The sequence below is a fragment of the Saimiri boliviensis genome, chromosome 13, assembly GCF_048565385.1.
Source record: "Saimiri boliviensis isolate mSaiBol1 chromosome 13, mSaiBol1.pri, whole genome shotgun sequence".
NCBI lineage: Eukaryota > Metazoa > Chordata > Mammalia > Primates > Cebidae > Saimiri > Saimiri boliviensis.
Window position 1 is genome coordinate 82318226 of NC_133461.1, and position 19631 is coordinate 82337856.

Genomic DNA, 19631 nt, shown 5'->3' on the forward strand with positions numbered 1-19631 from the left:
AAACCTGATCTGCTACCACTGCTGGGGATGGAGTCAGTCCCAGTTTCAGCTAAAGCTGACACCATCAGCTTCAGCCTGAGCCAATCCACTTCCTGCCTTTCTTCTAGGAGTCAGCCAGAGTTCAAGCCAGCCTCCTTCCTAACAGCATCATCTGCTACCATTTATCATCTTCCCCACCTCCCTCTCACACAATAAGGTAGGCACTAGGGAAGGCAGCACAGTCCCTGCCCTCAAAGTGCTTACAATCTTGGTGCTTACAATAAAAATGCAGATGAAGCAAATATGTCATTAGAAGGCAACACATGAGAAATTAATAAGAAGATGGCCAGGTGCAGTGCCTCATGCCTGTAATCTCAGCACTTTGGAAGGCAAGGTGCACATATCACCTGAAGTCAGCAGTTCGAGACAAACTTGGTCAACATGGTAAAACCCCGTCTCTACTAAAAAAAAAAAAAAAAAAAAGAAAGAAAGAAAGAAAGAAAAGAAAACAAATTAGCTGGGCATGGTGGTGAGCGCCTGTAATCCCAGCTACTTGGGAGGTTGAAGCAGGAGAATGGCTTGAACCTGGGAGGCAGAGGTTGCAGTGAGCCGAGATTGTGCCACTGCACTCCTGCCTGGGAGACAGAGTAGGAGTCCATCTCAAAAAAGAAAAAGAAAAAAGAAAAGGAAAGAAAGAAAAAAGGAATTACTATGAAGATGAATGTCTTGAGAGTCAGGGAGAAGTGAAATTCACTATGAGCTGAGCTGGTGGAAATGGCTTCCTGAATGAATGAAATCCATGGTGGCTTCTCCATTTTGTACCGGAGGCACTGGTTTAGAGAGTCGGTAAGGACATGAACTGTAGAGCCAGGCTGCCATTGCTTGAACAAGCTCAGCTCTGCCAGTAACGAGCTGTGTGACCCGGGCAGAGTACTTAGCCTCTCGGTGTCTAGGTCTCCTCCTCCCTAACATGAGGACCACAGTAATCATGCCTCCCTCATAGACTTGTGGGGAGGACAAAGTGCCTTAGGCTAAATGAAGCACAGAAGGAACTAGGGACAGTGGTTCCTTATGACACCGCTTCTTGAGACGGAGGCATGCACACGCCAGTGCACAGAATCGTGCCTGTGGAATTACTGAATTCTGTCTGGGAGGAGAATGTGTTTAAGACACCGCCTGGGATGACTTATAATGTAATCTTTAGGCAAAACGCTCTGTAATTGGTGCAGCTCTGAGAACACACGCATGTATTCCAGGCGGGGCCGCGTCTGGTCTGCAAGGCGCGCGGGCTCGTGGGGGCTGCCGGGGAGCCCACGCTGCCTGGCGACTCGGGCCACCGAGTGCGAGACCCAGACCCTGCGTGTCAGCAGCGCACACGCTGATCTGAACCCCGCTTCGACGTGCGTGTCATGGCTTAAAAATAGCTGCTCATCTGTCAACCTGCCTCGGGCAGAAGCCGCGGCGGCGACAGCAGCAGGAGCGTCATGGCCGCGGCGCTGTCTGCGCCGGCGATCCGCCTTCGGGACTGAGGCCCAGCGCGCGCTTGCAAAGAGGTAGAGGGGCTGCGGCGGACCTTCGCCTTCCCAGCCGGCTCCCCAGCCTGGGGAGAGGCGCCCAGGTCGGGGCTACGGGGGAGGGAGGGGACGGGGAAGCAGGCACCGGAGCCCAGTGAGCCAGCCGCGCAGTCCCGGGCACCCTCCCTCCGCGAAGGGCCGGGCTGCCTGGGTGGCGAAGACTGGGGCGACAGCCATGGACCTGTTACAACGGCGACCGCAGGCGGAGGGAGGGCGCGGCGGGCCAGGGCCCCTGGACACCAACGGATGGGATTAGAGGATGCCCAGGGCTGAATGTATCCCGGGACTGAAAGGGGCTTCTGCAGCCCCCGGGAAAAACAGCCCCACGACGCTCCCTTCTTAAGACCTAGGCTCCTTGGCGCGTCCCCCTTTCCATTTATCACTGGTAGACAGCAGACTCTCTAAGAGGAAAGGTTGTATTGTAATAAAGTAATGGGGTCGTTAGGCCTGAGGTGCAAAGGGAGAAGAAGATGATGGTGATAGTGATGATTGTGGTGGCGATGGTGGTGATGGTGACGGCTATAGTGCTTTATCTCTGTGCTCCTCCTGGTCCTAGCCGTTGAAAACTCTCTCTCCCTGGACACCCTAAGATCCAGTCTTCCCTCACCAGTCCTGATCCTAAGACCCCTGCTTCTAATGCCCTGTAACTGCTTGGTTTCCCTTGGTACTGGGGGAAGGGAGAGCTGGGCCCTAGCTAGGGGTGTGAGATAGGGACCAGAGTGTGGGCAGGGACAAAGATGGCCTCTCATAGTCTGTCACAGAGTTGAAGTCCTTCTGGCAGAAGGCCAGGAAGGGAGTGGTAGGGGATTCTGAAGGCTCCAGGACCTCCAGCTTTCAAACAGGCAGGACCACAGGTGTGAGGAGATGGGGAGGGAGGGGCCTTGCCATTGCTGCCTCCCTGCCTGAAGATCCCAGGGCAAGCCTCAAATACTAGGCCTTCCCAGCCCTGCAGCTCGACAGGTCGTCTGAGACATACCTGCTGAGCCCCTCATTACAGACCTCATGGATTTTGGAGGGTCATTTGACTCCAACAGCCATACGGTTGGTAATTCTCAGCCTCTGAGCCCCTAGACCTGGCAGAAACCCTCATTTTTCCCTTTCCTTCCTGCTTTTTAGGCCCCCACCATCCACCTCTGTCCCCCTCCCCTCAAGACACACACAGACAAAACACCCCAACCCTGCTTCGATTCAGAAATTCTCACATTAGAGCTGAGATCTGATCACTAATTTCCTGACGCTGATCCAAGGAGGGTGGTTTGCCTGTTGTGCACATAGATTGGTGCCTTCGTCCAGGAGCTCATGCATTCAGCAAATATTTTTTTTCCCAGACTTACTCTTTCTCTTTATTGCTATTCCCCACTCATCCCATCCCCCCCCACCCCATGACAAGTTTATCTCTAAGGCAGTGGCAGGTCAGGAAGGGGTTAAAGTCTAACTCTCTGGCACAGAGGTGGCAGGCCTGGCATGTGTCATGGCCTCAGCTGCTGTTGTCTCCCTGCTAATCCTCTCTGGATGGGTTCAAAGCCACCCCCAACCCCATCCCAGCTCCTTAGGCTCTCTGCCCATAGCCCCAGGCGGATAAGACCCAGATTCCAGCTGGCAAGAGCCCCAACAGTGGAGACAGCCACCTAAGTGCCAAGTGTGTGTGCGTGTCTGTCTGTATGCGTGCTGGCAGTGGGGGTGGGGTGATGGAGCAGAAACCCAGCAGCTGGGCAGCTCCCTCTCCCCGTAAACAAGGACATGTGACTCTCCCACCTCGTTGCGTGGCAGAGCCAAAGAGCTGAGCAAAAGGAGCTGCCGCAGCTTGAAGAAAAAGCCACCCCTGAAGGCTCCCGCCAGAGCCAGGCTTACCTTTTCTCCCTCGAGACTCCTCTCCCCAAGGACCAGCCCTGGGAAGGAAAGCAGCTGCTCTGGACTCACTCAAGTGTGTCTCACATCCCTTCCTCTTCCAGCAGCGGCCACCTGGCGACAGACCCCATCATCCCCGCAGCCACTCCCGCAGCTGCCACGGTTTCTGCCACCTCTAAGATGTGCCCTGGTAACTGGCTTTGGGCTTCCGTGACTTTTATGGCCCGCTTCTCCCGGAGCAGCTCAAGGTCTCCCGTTCGAACTCGAGGGACCCTGGAGGAGATGCCAACCGTTCAACATCCTTTCCTCAATGTCTTTGAGTTGGAGCGGCTCCTCTACACAGGCAAGACAGCCTGTAACCATGCCGATGAGGTCTGGCCAGGCCTCTACCTCGGAGACCAGTATGTATCGGGCAGGCCGGGCCCACAGCAGAACGTGTGTGTGTATGTGTGTGCACGAAAGAGGAAGGGCAGCCGACAGGCGTAGAGTGGTGTTCTTGGTTCCTGGTTGAAGACTGAGGGGACAGGGTACATGGGCTGAGAGTAGAGGCTGCAGGTTTGGGAGAGTTTGGGCAGGATTATTGAAACACTCAACTCCAGCCGGTCACAGCAGTGTCTCTTGCCTGGAATCCCAGTACTTCAAGAGGCCGAGGCAGGAGTATCTAGAGTCCAGGAGTTCTAGACCAGCCTGGGCAACAAAGCTAGACCTCGAATCTCTGCTTCCACCCCCCTCCCCCCGCCGCCCCCCTTGCAATGCAGGCGGCCTCTGACACATTTTTTTTTTTGAGACAGAGTCTCACTCTGTTACACAGGCTGGAGCGCAATGGCGCAATCTCGGCTCACTGCAAGCAATTCTCCTGCCTCAGCCTCCCGAGTAGCTGGGACTACAGGCACCCGCCACCACATCTGGCTAACTTTTGTATTTTTGTTAGTAGAGACGGGGTTTTACCATATTGGCCAGGCTGGTCTAAAACTCCTGATCTTGTGATCCACCCACCTCAGCCTCCCAGAGTGCTGGGATTACAGGCATGAACCACCATGCCCGGCCTATTATTTTAAAATAAAATAAAAATACTCAACTCTGGACAGAAAGACTCTGTTCCAGTAATGTCATTCATGTATCACGTATTTAAGTGCCAGTGCTTTTAACAGCACCTTGAGAAAATACACTGCCAAAAAAAAAAAGTGTCAGTGCTACATACCAAGCACAATGGGTGACTTCTCTGACCTTCCATCTATTGTGTGATGACTCTGGGAAGAGGCAGGCGCTGGAAGCCAGGAGCAGTAGGTAGGAAGCTGGAGTGGTTCCTCTTGAGAGCAGGCAGGGCGGCGGTGCCTTCAGAGAGTCTGCAAGCTGCAGCTGTGAAGAGAGAAACATTCCTCTTTGAGGAAGAGCCCTCCCCACCTCTCTCCCTCAAAGCCTTTGCCATATACAAGGATTTTTGTTTGCTTCTTTGTTTGTTTTGGTTTTGTTGTTTTGTTGTTGTTTTGCGGGGTGTTTTTGAAGATGGAGGGTTGCTCTGTTGCCCAGGCTGGGAGCAGTGGTGTGATCTCAGCTCACTGCAACCTCTGCCTCCTGGATTCAAGCAATTCTCCTGTCAGCCTCCTGAGTAGTTGAGATTATAGGCACACACTGCCACACCTGGCATTTTTTTTTTTTTTTTTTTTTTTTTTTTTTTTTTAGTAGAGATGGGGTTTCGCCATGTTGCCCAGGCTGATCTTGAACTCCTGAGCTCAGGCAGTCCGTCCACCTCGGCCTCCCAAAGTGCTAGGATTACAGGCGTGAGCATTGCTTTTTTTTTTTTTTGGAGACAGAGTTTTACTCTAATTGCCCAGGCTGGAGTGCAATGGCATGATCTCAGCTCACCGCAACCTCTGCCTCCCGGGTTCAAGCAATTCTCCTGCCTCAGTCCCCTGAGTAGCTGGGATTACAGACATTCACCACCAAGTCTGGCTAATTTTGTATTTTTTAGTAGAGATAGGGTTTCTCCATCTTGATCAGGTTGGTCTTGAACTCCCGACCTCAGGTGATCCACCCACCTCAGCCTACCAAAGTGCTGGGATTACAGTTGTGAGCCACCACACTCGACTGTTGTTGTTTTTGAGACAGGGTCTTGCTCAGTTGCCCAGGCTGGAGTGCAGTGGCCCAATTTTGGCTCACTGCAAACTCTGCCTCCCAGGTTCAAGCGATTCTCCTGCCTCAGCCTCCTGAGTAGCTGAGATCACAAGCACCCACCATCACACCCAGCTGATTTTTGTATTTTTAGTAGAGACAGGGTTTAGTCATGTTGGCCAGGCTGACTTTGAACTCCTGGCCTCAAGCGATCCACCTGCTTTGGCCTCCCAGAGGGCTGGTATTACAAGCGTGAGCCACCGTGCCTGGCCTACAAGGATATTTTTAACATGTATTATTGCTCTTAATCTTCACAGCAGCCCTGTAAGGTAAGTTTCACTATCCCCAGGTTATAGATGAGAAGATTCACGCTCAGAAAAGTTGTGACCGGCCCAAGGTTACATGGGTTGTAAGTAGCAGAGTCAGGACCTGGAGGCTCAAGTTCAGTGCTCCTTCTGCTTGAGGAGTTTGCACTGGGCAGGGCCCCTGCCCTGAAATATGACTGTAGTGCCCAGGGGCATCTGCCACCAAGCTGATGGGTCTCAGCCGGGTGTACGCCTAAAAGTGACATCATAAAACAGGGTAAATGTGAGCCATGTAGTATCTGGCAAAAACACTGGAGGATTCTGGGTGTCAGTGAGAGTACAGAGTCTCAGGAGAGTTCGGTGTGGCAGTGAGGGTTAGAACCATACCATCTCAGCGTAAGCAGGGCCAATGAAATGAGCAGAACAATCTGCCCGACATTCATTTCCCTTCTGTAGCATCCACGGCTGCAAGCCCATCTTCTCTTTCTGCCTGAATACCCCAGGGACAGCAGGAAAACCACTCTCTCTCCAGGCGCTCCACCCTTTCCTTAGCTAGATTCCACCATTAGGATGTACTTCCTTGTATGAAATTGAAATGAGCTGGTCAGGCGTGGTGGCTCACGCCCGTAATCATAGCACTTTGGAAGGCTTAGGTGGGGCCTAGGCGATCAGGTGTTCAAGACCATCCTGGCCAACATGGTGAAATCCTGTCTCTACTAAAAATACAAAAATTAGCTCGGCATTGTGGAGCGCACCTGTAATCCCACCTACTCAGGAGGCTGAGGCAGGAGAATTACTTGAACCTGGGAGACAGAGGTTGCAGTGAGCTAAGATTGAACCATTGCACTCCAGCCTGGGCAACATAGCGAGACTCCATCCCCAAAAATAAAAATAATTGAAATCTGCTTCCCTGGAGCTTTAATTCCTTGATCCTCGTTCTACCCTTGAGAACCCTACTGATCCAAGACAATCCCAATTCCAGAAAACACACCTTCAGTTTTAATATGACTATTTTCACCCTACTCCTTAGTCTTCTCCTCTCCAGGCAAGAAATGCCTCGTACCTTCAACCATGGATCATGGGACAAGACTCTAAGTCATTGCCCGTCTTGATTCCCCTCTTCTGGGTCACATGTAAAGTAATGTCCTTAGGCCAGTGGTAGGATCCAGGAGACCGGGCACGGTGGGCCCCGCCTGTCATCCAGCACTTTGGAAGGCAAAGGCGGGAAGATAACTTGAGGTCAGGAGTTCAAGACCAGCCTGGCCAACATGGTAAAACCTCATCTCTACTAAAGATACAAAAATTATCTGGGTGTGGTGGCATGTGCCTGTAACAGGAGGTGGAGATGGTAATGAGCACTCCTACCTGGGCAACAGAGCGAGACTCCATCTCAAAAAAAAAAAATAAAAGAGGCCAGGCATGGTGGCTCACACCTGTGATCCCAGCACTTTGTGAGGCCAAGGCAGGCAGATCACCTGAGGTTGGGAGTTCGAGACCAGCCTGACCAACATGGCGAAACTCTGTCTCTACTAAAAACACAAAATTAGCCAGGCTAATTTTTTTTCTTTTTCCTTTTAGGACCCTAACCCAGTACGTCCCCTAGGCACAAAAGTTCAGTATTTGCTAATTTAGTTTTTGTGGTGACTATTTAGAACGTAACTACCAAAAATAATGAGAACCGGCTGTACAGAGTAAAAGAGTAATTTAGAAGTTAAAAAAAGTGCTGCAAATAGGGCTCGGAAATACCTTAGCCTATGCAGAAAACCGCAGGAAGCTGCATTTTTTTTTCTTTTTTCTTTTTTTTCTTTTTTTTTTTTTTTTTTGAGACGGAGTCTTGCTCTGTCACCAGGCTGGAGTGCAGTGGCACAATGTCGGCTCATTGCAACCTCCACCTCCTGGGTTCAAGCGATTCTCCTGCCTCTGCCTCCCGAGTAGCTGGGACCACAGGTGCGTGCCACCACACCCGGCTAATTTTTTTATTTTTAGTAGAGACGGGGTTTCACCACGGCCAGGATGATCTCAGTCTCTCCACCTCATGATCCACCTGCCTCGGCCTCCCAAAGTGCTAGGATTACAGGCGTGAGCCACAGCACCCAGCCGAAAGCTGCATTCTTTAAGAAAATCTACAATGAAGAATTAGGCTGGGTTACCATATTTGATTGACAACAGCTGAGAGAAGGGTAAACTATGGCTCCATGCGTGGGTTCTCATCCTGGCTGATGGAAATCACTTGAAGAGTTTAAGAAATGTTACTATCTGGGTTCCACCACAGAGCTTGAGTTGATACGGCATTCATTACAAGTTGCAAAAGCTTGCTAGGTGATTCTAAGCTAATGTTTAGAATCTAAACTAAGTTTTTGTGTAACAAAAACTTCTGAAAGCTTTATTTAGCATTCCTAAGAATCACATGCAGAGCTTGTTAAAAGAGATTACTGGGTTCCACCCTCAGAGGTATTAATGATTAAAGGCATGCCTTCAATCTCAGCTACTTGGGAGACTGAGGGCAGGAGAATTGCTTGAACCTGGGAGGTGGAAGTTGCAGCGAGCCAAGATTGTGCCATTGCACTCCAGCCTGGGCGACAGAAGGAGACTCTGTCTAAAAAAAAAAAAAAAATCGGCCGGGCGCGGTGGCTCAAGCTTGTAATCCCAGCACTTTGAGAGGCCAAGGCGGGTGGCTCACGAGGTTGAGAGATCGAGACCATCCTGGTCAACATGGTGAAACCCCGTCTCTACTAAAAATACAAAACATTAGCTGGGCATGGTGGCACGTGCCTGTAATCCCAGCTACTCAGGAGGCTGAGGCAGGAGAATTGCCTGAACCCAGGAGGTGGAGGTTGCGGTGAGCCGAGATCGCGCCATTGCACTCCAGCCTGGATAACAAGAGTGAAACTCCGTCTCAAAAAAAAAAAAAAAAAAAAAAAAAAATCAATAATAGGATTCAGGTAGTTCACAGGCTGTAGACAAAGGACTCTTTCCAACAACCTGGCTTTCCCAGCCCCTTTCCCACCCCTCCTCTAACCTCTACTCAACGCAGGGACATGGCTAACAACCGCCGGGAGCTTCGCCGCCTGGGCATCACGCACGTCCTCAACGCCTCGCACAGCCGGTGGCGAGGCACGCCCGAGGCCTACGAAGGGCTGGGCATCCGCTACCTGGGTGTCGAGGCCCACGACTCACCAGCCTTTGACATGAGCATCCACTTCCAGACAGCCGCCGACTTCATCCACCGCGCGCTGAGCCAGCCGGGAGGTAGGAGGGGAATGCTGGGAGCAGGAAAGAACAGGGTACCTGGAATTGGGGGAAGCCCAAGGGTCTGAGAGTGGAGTGAGATTTTAGCGACGTGATAAAATGCTCAGGATCTTGTTAGGAAGGAACAAAAATATTCTCTCAACATTTTTTTTAAAGCAATATGGAAAAAGACAAGAAGGAAATTATCCAAAATGTTAATAGTGACAAGTTACACCTGGGTGGCAAGATTATACATGATTTAATTTTTTCTTTTTTGGTTTTTTTGAGATGGAGTCTCATTCTGTCACCCAGGCTGGAGTGCAGTGACGTGATCTCGGCTCACTGCAACCTCCACCTCCCAAGTTCCAGTGATTCTCCTGCCTCAGCCTCCTGAGTAGCTGGAATTGCAGGCACCTGCCACCATGCCTAGCTAATTTTTGTATTTTTAGTAGAAATGGGATTTCACCATGTTGGCCAGGCTGGCCTTGAACTCCTGACCTCGGGTGATCCACACTCTTCGGCCTCCCAAAGTGCTGGGGTTACAGGTGTGAGCCACCGGGCCCAGCCCCATGTCACCCTTTCCCCAGCCTCCTCCAAGCTGCCACAAGTGGTCTCACAGCTCTCTCTCTGTCTCTGTGTCTCTCCTCTCAGGGAAGATCCTGGTGCATTGTGCCGTGGGCGTCAGCCGATCCGCCACCCTGGTACTGGCCTACCTCATGCTGTACCACCACTTCACCCTCGTGGAGGCCATCAAGAAAGTCAAAGACCACCGAGGCATCATCCCCAACCGGGGCTTCCTGAGGCAGCTCCTGGCCCTGGACCGCAGGCTGCGGCAGGGTCTGGAGGCATGAGGGGAGAGGGAGAGAGGTCAGGCCAGGCCTGTGGGTGGGTCCCTGGCTCCCAGCTGGAGAAAGGAAGCCCAGGTGGCAGGTAGCAGGAGGCCCAGATCACCTATCCTCCCCTGGGGACGGGAGAGGCCGAGCCCCAGGCCACTGTCAATCTTTGTGGGAGGGGACAGGGAGTGAGGTTGGGCCTCGTGGTGGACGGGCACCCAGGAAGGGTTGACCGGGGAAGGAGGCAGCTAGGCTGTATATGGAGATGGTCCTGGGATTCGAACACCGCTGGGATCTGACCAGGGTGCTCCCAGGGATTCACAGTCCCTTCCCCTCTTTGTGCCCAAGTGTTCCCCTCTCTCCCTCACCAAAACAAAAGGGCCATCTCTGCCCTGCACATGTGCAGAAAGTCAGGGATGCCGCACGCGTGAATGCGATCGTGTAGAATTGTGTGAAACCCCTAACACAGAGACAGACCTCAAAGAGATGGTGTGAAAAGTTTGCAGAGCCAGAGAGAGAACCCCACAGACTTTTCACTCCAAGCGCAGAGGAGGTAGCGTGGAAGGTTGGCTTTGGACCCAGGCTGCTACCTGGGGCCAAAAACGTACAGCGGTGCATGGCTGGCAGGCTTCAGATGGTTACTCACGGGACCCGAGTGTCCAGAGGAAAAATAAAGATCATGAAAAAGAAGAGAGTTTCTTGAAGTCATTGACAGTTTGAAAGAGTTTTAGGCCTCTCTCCTGGGAACTTCGGCCTTGCTGGGAAAAAGGGCAGTTCCTGACTCCCTTATATTCTCTCCCAGCCTTCAAACCTCCACAGGTCTCCTGGTGCCCTTTCTCCCAAGTCCAATTTCACGCTCCTACAGCCGTATCTTGGGCTGTTGTTTCGATATAGTCCACGAGGGGGCAGCAGAGGACCAGAAATTTCGGGTTTGCAACAAGCTCTGCTGCTGCTCAGAGGGCATTCCCCTGTACCTTCCCAGCTTCAAAGAGATCTCCATTCACACACATGGGTGTTAGGAAATATAACGTGACCGGGCGCGGTGGGTCATGCCTGTAATACTAGCACTTTGGGAAACCGAAGGGGGCCTATTGGTTTCAGCCCAGGAGTTCAAGATCAGCCTGGGCAACATGGTGAGACCCCATCTCTACAAAAAAATTTAAAAATTGACCAGTTGGGGTGGAGCATGCCTGTAGTCTCAGCTACTTAGGAGGCTGATGTGGGAGGATCGCTTGAGCCCGGGAGGTTCAGGCTAACATTGAGCTGTGATGGCACCACTGCACCCGAGCCTGGGCAACAGAGCGACACTTTGTCTCAAAAAAAGGTATATTTGATCAAAGAACGGGCTTCCAGATTATCCTTACAAAGCAGTTTGTGCATTTTTATTGTTTAACAAAGCCATGTTACGGCTATGCTCAGGCACTCTTCTGTCTTTATAGATGCCAACTCATTGAATCCTCATCAAAGCCCTGTGAAGCAGGTGTGATTGCAGTTGCTTAGGAATGGGCAGATTGAGTTCACCTGATTTGCCCAAGGACACACAAATAGTAAATGGAAGAGCTAGGATTCATACTTGTGCTCTCAGGCTCCAGAATCTATGTAGATAACATCATCCCACTATGTTTTGCCTTTAACTCCACCATCTCAGGTTGTATGTTGGTGTGTGTATGTGTGTGTGTGTTGGGGAAGGAGAAGAATGGCTGCTGAGACTTCAGACTGGTCAGCCCCACTCTTACTAGCTCTAGAGTCTACATCTGGAGATATCAATTGACTGAAGATTTCCCTCTTTTCTTTTTTTTTTTTTCTTTTTTGTTTGAGACAGTTTCACTCTTGTTACCCAGGCTGTAGTACAATAGCACAATGTTGGCTCACCGCAACCTCCGCCTCCTGGGTTCAGGCAATTCTCCTGCCTCAGCCTCCCGAGTAGCTGGCACTACAGGCATGCACCACCATGCCCAGCTAATTTTTGTATTTTTAGTAGAGACGGGGTTTCACCTTGTTGACCAGGATGGTCTCGATCTCTTGACCTCGTGATCCACCCGCCTCGGCCTCCCCAAGTGCTGGGATTATAGGTGTGAGCCACCACGCCCGGCCGATTTTCCTATCTTTTCGAGAGGGTTCCCTAGTGTTGCCACTCTTCTAGAGGAAGCTGTGTGGTTCAAAGGGCAGAACTGGGAGATCACAGCCTGGATGTCACACAGGTAGAATCAGTCCTATGGTTCAGTGGGGCCGAGGCTGACACCTGTCACAAATGAGTCTCACTCCCACTTCCAAAACCGATGAATCCAGCCTCCCTCATCCTGTTCTTGGGCAGTTAACCATTTGATTCCAGACAATGGACCAGAGCATTAATAGGAATAAGTGGGCTCTTGTGTTCAGCCTGTGCTTCAAGCCCAGGGAGCCTCAATGCTCTGAAATTGAGATCCAAGTCAATCTTGTCATCCATCCCTTCTTCCCTTATCACCTCCAGCCTCCAACTCTGCCATGTTGACTTAAACCCTTGAGCAGACCCCTGGAGCCTCTGCTGTCTCTGTTTGCCCAGTCTTTCATCCCTACAACTAATCCCAGCTGGGAAATTCCACAGGGATCAAGCTAAGAGAAAACTACTGATTCTTCCCCCAGTTTTTTATGTGCACTACCCCACCATCTGTGATTGTTATAAATTTATATTTATAAATAAAAATATTTATAAATAATAAAATAAATTTATTATTCCTGTGTTTAAAAAAAAAACTGATTCTAAGCCTCAGTTCGGCAGATGGAGATGGAAATACAGGTCGGCAGCTCAGAATTATGCTGGCTGTACTGGCTTCAGCATTACTGCACCAAAGGGCCCCTGCTATAAACAGATCCCTTAAAGAAAAGGAGGAATGGCCGGGCGCGGTGGCTGACGCCTGTAATCCCAGCACTTTGGGAGGCCGAGGCGGGTGGATCACGAGGTCGAGAGATCGAGACCATCCTGGTCAACATGGTGAAACCCCGTCTCTACTAAAAATACAAAAAATTAGCTGGGCATGGTGGTGCGTGCCTGTAATCCCAGCTACTCAGGAGGCTGAGGCAGGAGAATTGCCTGAGCCCAGGAGGCGGAGGTTGCGGTGAGCCGAGATGGCGCCATTGCACTCCAGCCTGGGTACCAAGAGCGAAACTCCGTCTCAAAAAAAAAAAAACGAAAGGAGGGCTGAGGCCGGGTGCAGTGGCTCACGCCTGTAATCCCAGCACTTTGGGAGACCAAGGCGGGCAAATCATAGGTCAGGAGTTCGAGACCAACCTGGCCAAGATGGTGAGACCCTGTCCCTACTAAAAATACCAAAAAGCTAGCTGGGTGTGGTGGCGCATGCCTGTAATCCTAGCTACTCTTGAGGCAGGAGAATTGCTTAAACCCAGGAGGTGGAGGTTGCAGTGAGCAGAGATCCCGCCACTGCACTCCAGCCTGGATGACAGAGACTCTGGCTCAAAAAAAAAGAAATGAAATGAAAAGGAAGACTGAATAGAAAAAGAATGGGCCGGATTATAAGGAAAGATGAACCCTGTTTATCATAAGTTTCTGTTCCTATTACCTTTTTTTGAGTGGGATGAAGGGGTAAGAGTTTCAAATGTTTATGAGAAAGCCCTGTTCACACCCAAATCCCTAGACCTTGTGAATCTGTCCCCTCATCGGACCAAAGGAATTTTGCCCTTGATTAAAATGACAACCTGGAGATGAGGAGATTGCCCTGGAGTATCTGAGTGGATCCTATCACAGTCATCCTTAAAAGTAGATAACCAGCTGGACATAGTGGTTCACATCTGCAATCTTATCACTTTGGAAGGCCACCGCAGGAGGACAGCTTGAGGCCAGGAGTCTGAGACCAGCCCCGGCATCTCTACAAACAAACGAAATTTTTTAAAATTAGACAGGCGTGGTTTTTAAAATTAGCCAGGTTAAAACCACGCCTGGCTAATTTTTAAAATTTTCGTTTGTTTGTAGAGATGGGTCCAGCCTCCCACGGCTGAGGTGGGAGGATCACTTGAGCCCAGGAATTTGAGATTGCAGTGATCTATAATTCTGCCACAGCACTCCAGGCTGGGCAACAGAGCAAGACATTGTCTCTATAAAAAATTAAAATTAAAAAGTGGTACCCAGGCGTGGTGGCTCACACCTGTAATCCCAACACTTTGGGAAGCCAAGGCTGGTGGATCATGAGGTCAAGAGTTCAAGACCAGCCTGACCAACAGAGTGAAACCCCATCTCTACTAAAAGTACAAAAATTAGCCAGGGATGATAGCACATGTCTGTGTCTTTTTTTCTTCTTTGAGATGGAGTCTTGCTCTGTGGCCCAGGCTGGGGTGCAGTAGAGCGATCTGGGCTCTCTGCAACCTCCACCTCCCGGATTCAAGTTATTCTCATGCCACCACACCCGGCTAACTTTTTGTATTTTTAGTAGAGATGGGGCTTCACTATGTTGGCAAGGCTGGTCACGAACTCATGACCTCAAGTGATCCACCCCACCTCAGCTTCCCAAAGTGCTGGGATTACGGGCATGAACCACTGTTCCTGGCCCCAAATTTCTTTCTAAGGGGCCCTGGGATTCACCTTTTACAAACTATAAAATCTCATCAGGTGGGTTTTATTTAGCCCTCTATAATGTGGCTTAGTTTCCAACCCAACTCTGGCACATCACATGAAAGGCAAAGAAGGAAATAGCTGGGGAGCTGTGGCTCACGTAATCCTAGTGCTTTGGGAGGCCGAGGCAGGCAGATTGTTTGAGCCTAGGAATTTGAGACCAGCCTGGGCAACATAGGAAGATCCTGTCTCTACAAAAAATACCAAAATTAGCCAGGCATGATGGCATATACCTGTAGTCCAGGTAGTTGGGAGGGTGAGGTGGGAGGGCTGCTTGAACCCTGCAGGCAAAGGTTGCAGTGAGCCAAGATGATGCCTCTGCACCCCAGCCTGCACAACAGAGTGAGCTGCTGTCTCAAAATAATAATAATAATAATAATCCCTCTATTATTTTGAGACAGAATCTCGCTCCGTTGCCCAGGCTGGAGTGCAATGGCCCACTCTCGGTTCCCTGCAACTTCCGTCTCCCCAGGTTCAAGCAATTCTCCTGCCTCAGCTTCCTGAGTAGCTGGGATTACAGGCATGCACCACCATGTCCAGCTAATTTTTTGGTATTTTTAGTAGAGACAGGGTTTCACCATCTTGGCCAGGCTGGTCTCGAATTCCTGACCTTCAGTGATCCACCTGCCTCAGCCTCCCAAAGTGCTGGGACTACAGGCATGAGCCACAGTGCCCGGCCAATAATCTCTATTAACTAGAGCTTTCCTCTTCCAGCCCTTCCCAATCCTGAAGAGATTAGCTAAAGTCTAGCATCTTTTTTTTTTTTTTTTTTTTTTTTTTAGATGGAATCTTGTTCTGTCACTGGGCTGGAGTGCAGTGGCACAATCTCCGCTCACTGCAAACTCTAACTCTCTGGTTCAAGCGATTCTCCTGCCTCAGCCTCCCAAGTAGCTGGGATTAAAGACATGCGCCACCACGCCCAGCTAATTTTCATATTTTTAGTAAAGACGGGGTTTCACCATGTTGGGCAGGATGGTCTCAATCTCCTGACCTCATGATCCACCTGCCTCAGCCTCCTAAAAAGCTGGGATTACAGGTGTGAGCCACCGCACCCAGCTAGTGTAGCATCTCTTAAAGGTCTAAATAGGAAACATTTGCCATTTATTGTCTCTAAGGGCAGCGACCTATGAGAGACTTCATCTACGTAGTAAGAACTCTCATCTCTATAACCCCTTACCCATATTCAGACACCACTTTCTATTGATTCCAGGTCTTTAGATGATAACTCTTTCAACCAGTTGCCAATCATAAAATCCCTGAATCCACCTGTGACTTGTAAGCCTTACTTCGGGTTGTCCTGCCTTTCCAGGCTGAGCCAATGTACTGATTGATGTCTTATGTCTGTATAAATCCAAGCTGTAACCCAATGACGTTGGGCACATGTTCTCAGGACCTCTTGAGACTGTCCCTTTGGCCATGGTCATTCATATTTGGCTCAGAATAAACCTCTTTAAGTATTATTACAGAATATGACTCTTCGTCAAAACAGCCGTACCGATAGGGCTTGATTTTAGCCCAGCGAGATCTGTGTCAGACTTCTGACCTACCTAAGAGAATAAATTTGTGTCCTTTAAGCCATTAAGTTTTTGGTCATACCATTCTATCAATCTGGTTGCTTCAGGAAAAAACTAAATAAATAAAAATTAAAAGTAATTTTTAAAAAAGAAAAAGTTGTGGTCATTTATTACAGCAGCAATAGGGTTCTAATATGAGCCCCTTGACTCCAGCTGCTGATTACAGATGACAGAACTCATCTTTAACATGGTATGAGAAATTGGCGATGAGAGAAGGATGTGTCTGGCAAAGGCTTTAAACCAGGGGTTGCAAATGAAAAGCTCAAGAGCAAAGCCTGCAGAAGAGGGTGTTTGGTTTTCTGTACACTGCTTCAATAACTAGAAAACTTGACATGAAATTTGGGTTTCTAGTTTCTCTTAAAAAGTTAAAAGGGGCCGGGCGCGGTGGCTCACGCCTATAATCTCAGCACTTTGGGAGGCCGAGGCGGGTGGATCACGAGGTCAAGAGATCGAGATCATCTTGGTCAGCAAGGTAAAACCCCGTCTCTACTAAAAATACAAAAGTTAGCCAGGCATGGTGGTGCGTGCCTGTAGTCCCAGCTACTCGGGAGGCTGAGGCAGGAGAATTGCTTGAACCCAGGAGGCGGAGGTTGCGGTGAGCCGAGATCGTGCCATTGCACTCCAGCCTGGGTAACAACAGCGAAACTCTGTCTCAAAAAAAAAAAAAAAAAAAAAAAAGTTAAAAGGGAGGCCAGGTGTTGCAGCTCATACCTGTACTCCCAGCACTTTGGGAGGTCAAGGCAGGAGCACCACTTCAAGACCAGCCTGGGAAAGATTATTGTCTCTATAAACGCAGAAAAATTCACCGGGAGTGGTGGTGCATGCCTGTAGTCCCAGCTACTTGAAGATCTGAGGCAGGAGGATGGCATAAGCCTGGGAGTTGGAGGTTGCAGTGAGCTGTGATCAAGCCACTGCACTCCAAGCTGGGTGACAAAGCAAGATCATGTCTCGAAAAAAAAAAAAAAAAAAGATATTATTCATCTTAAGAACTCAGGCTAAGTAAGGCCAGGCACAGTGGCTCACCCTGTAATCCCAGCTCTTTGCGGGGCCAAGGCAGGCAGATCACCTGAGGTCAGGAGTTCAAGTCCAGCCTGGCCAACATGGTGAAATCCTGTCTCTACTACAAATAGCCAGGCATGGTGGCACACAGCTGTAGTTTCAGCTACTTGGGATGCTGAGGCATGAGAATCACATGAACCCAGGAGTGAGAGGTTGCAGTGAGCCTAGATCATGCCACCTCACTTCAACGTGGACAACAGAGTGAGACACCATCTCAAAAAAAAAAAAAAAAAAAAAAAAAAAGGAACTCAGGCTAGTTCACCTTCTCTCATCTTCTCCCAAACCCCACTCCTCCCACAGCCATTCTGAGAACGTTCTTAGTTCTGGGGCAGTGGTCGCTGGCTTTCAAAATGGCCTGATACAGCAGATACTTAAGCCCCCAGCCAGATTCCCACCCAGCATCTGGAGCCAGCCTGGGAGAAGGTGGCTAACACAGCCAGGCCACTCAGGAAGGAACTCTGGAAACAAATGGATAGAGGCCAAGCCCTGCCCTTGGGAAGCAGAGAGGGAGATGTGTTTATCAGTTCCCAGGCAGGCTTCTTTCTGAAGGCCTTCCCAGGAAAAGGCCAAAAGCTCCCTCCTCCTGGATAACTTTCCCCGGAGCAGTTTGTGTTCTGGAGAGATAGCGGATGAATTCAGGCCCCTTCTCTCTGGCCTCTGGAGTTTACTCGCAAACTGAGCTGGGGCTGGGCAACTTCACATCCTCAATGAATTTTTATATTTTTTTTTCATTTTTCACTTCCTCAATCTATAACCTTGACGGAGCCTAAGCTCTTGACTCCAGTCCAAACCAATGGTAGCCTATAGGAGGACAAGGCCAGAGGTTGAGTAAAAATATTAACCCAGGGAAAGAGGCAGAGTCCGCTCCAAGAATCTCCAAGTCCAACTCCAGGAGAAGGGTGCAGTTCGAAGCTCAGTGGGGGGTGCGTACTGGCAACCCACAACAATCCATCCCAGCTCCACCACACTTTGGCCCCTGGTCCTGGGAGGAAGAGGACCCTCCCTTGCATTAGGAGAAGGGAGAGGTATGCCCCTTCCTCATGTGGGGCGAAAGGAAGTGACATGAGTTTGGACAGCCAGGGCATTTCCCTCTGCCAATGCATGCCAGGTACAAAAAGCCCACAGCAGTCAAGCAAGACAAGCCTGCGATCCAACCCAGTTCAGGCCACACAGGTGAATGATCACAACCTCAAAGACACCAGAACTGGAAGGAATCCAGGCGAACTTCTAGTCTGGTGATTTTCTGACAGTGCTTGGCAAAGCTCTAGTATTTTAAATAACTTTCAACGGGGCCACTGATGTGGAAGGTGGACAGAGAGAGAAATCCCACTGTGATTCAAACAAAGTAGCTCTATTTTTATTTTTTATTTTATTTTAAAAATTATTTTAGAGACAGGGTTTCTGTTTGTCACCTTGGCTGGAGCAGGATTGCAGTGATATGATCAAAGCTCACGGTAGCCTTGACCTCCCTGGCTCAAGCAATCCTCCTGCCTCAGATTCCCAAGGAGCTGGGACTACAGGTGCGCACCACCAAACCCAGCTAATGTTTTCATTTTTTTATTTCGGTAGGGCTTCACCCAGTTGCCCAGTCTGGTCTCAAACTCCTGGGCTCTAGCTATTCTGCAAGTGCTGGTATTACAGGCATGAGCCACCATGCCTGGCTATTTCTATTTTGCTTATTTATTTTTTTTCTTTTCTTTTTTAAATCTTTGTCTTAATTATTTATTTATTTTTAAGATGGAGTTTTGCTCTTGTTGCCCAGGCTAGAGTGCAGTGGCACAATCTTAGCTCACTGCAACTTCCACCTCCCAGGTTCAAGCGATTCTCCTGCCTCAGCCTCCCAAGTAGCTGGGATTACAGGTATGTGCCACCACATCCAGCTAATTTTTGTGTTTTTAGTAGAGACGGGGTTTCACCATGTTGATCAGGCTGGATGGTTTTGAACTCTTGACGTCGGGTGATCTGCTCGCCTCGGCCTCCCAAAGTACTGGGATTACAGGTGTGAACCACCACACCCGGCCTATTTTTATTTTTTAAACATACAGTTTGTACATTTTACATCAATTAAATATTTAAATAACTAAGTTAATTACATTAATAATATTACTGCACATGTGCCGGGTGCAGAGGCCCATGCCTTTGGTCCCAGCTACTCAAGAGGCTGAGGCTGGATAATCGCTTGAGCCCAAGAGTTCTAGGCTGCAGTGTGCTATGCCAATTAAGCGCCTTCACTTGAGTTTGGCATCAATATGGTGATCTCCCAGGAGTTGAGTGCTACCAGGTTGCCTAAAGAGGGATGAACCCACCCAGGTTGGAAACTGAGCACATTAAAACTCCTAAGCTGATCAGCAGTGGGATCGTGCCTGTGAATAGCCATTGCATTCCCACTTGGACGATGTAGTGAGACTCCATCTCTTTTTAAAAAATTACTTCAGCCGGGCACGGTGGCTCAAGCCTGTAATCCCAGCACTTTGGGAGGCCGAGGCGGGTGGATCACGAGGTCAAGAGATCGAGAC

The 19631-nt window shown here is 49.8% G+C and overlaps 1 protein-coding gene across 2 annotated transcripts; it reads left to right on the forward strand.

The window, feature by feature from the left end:
* The first annotated feature begins 1194 nt into the window (after positions 1–1194).
* DUSP26 (dual specificity phosphatase 26) lies at positions 1195–10569 on the forward strand. Of its 2 annotated transcripts, none has more exons than XM_003938107.4 (4): positions 1195–1532; positions 3506–3802; positions 8853–9067; positions 9698–10569. In XM_003938107.4, exons 1-4 carry the CDS (start codon positions 1225–1227, stop codon positions 9895–9897), a joined length of 1020 nt encoding a protein of 339 aa, XP_003938156.1. In that variant the 5' UTR covers positions 1195–1224; the 3' UTR covers positions 9898–10569. The 2 variants fall into 2 exon arrangements, with proteins under 2 accessions (XP_003938156.1, XP_010346992.1); XM_010348690.3 differs by having other exon boundaries at positions 3509–3802.
* Positions 10570–19631: the final 9062 nt, after the last annotated feature.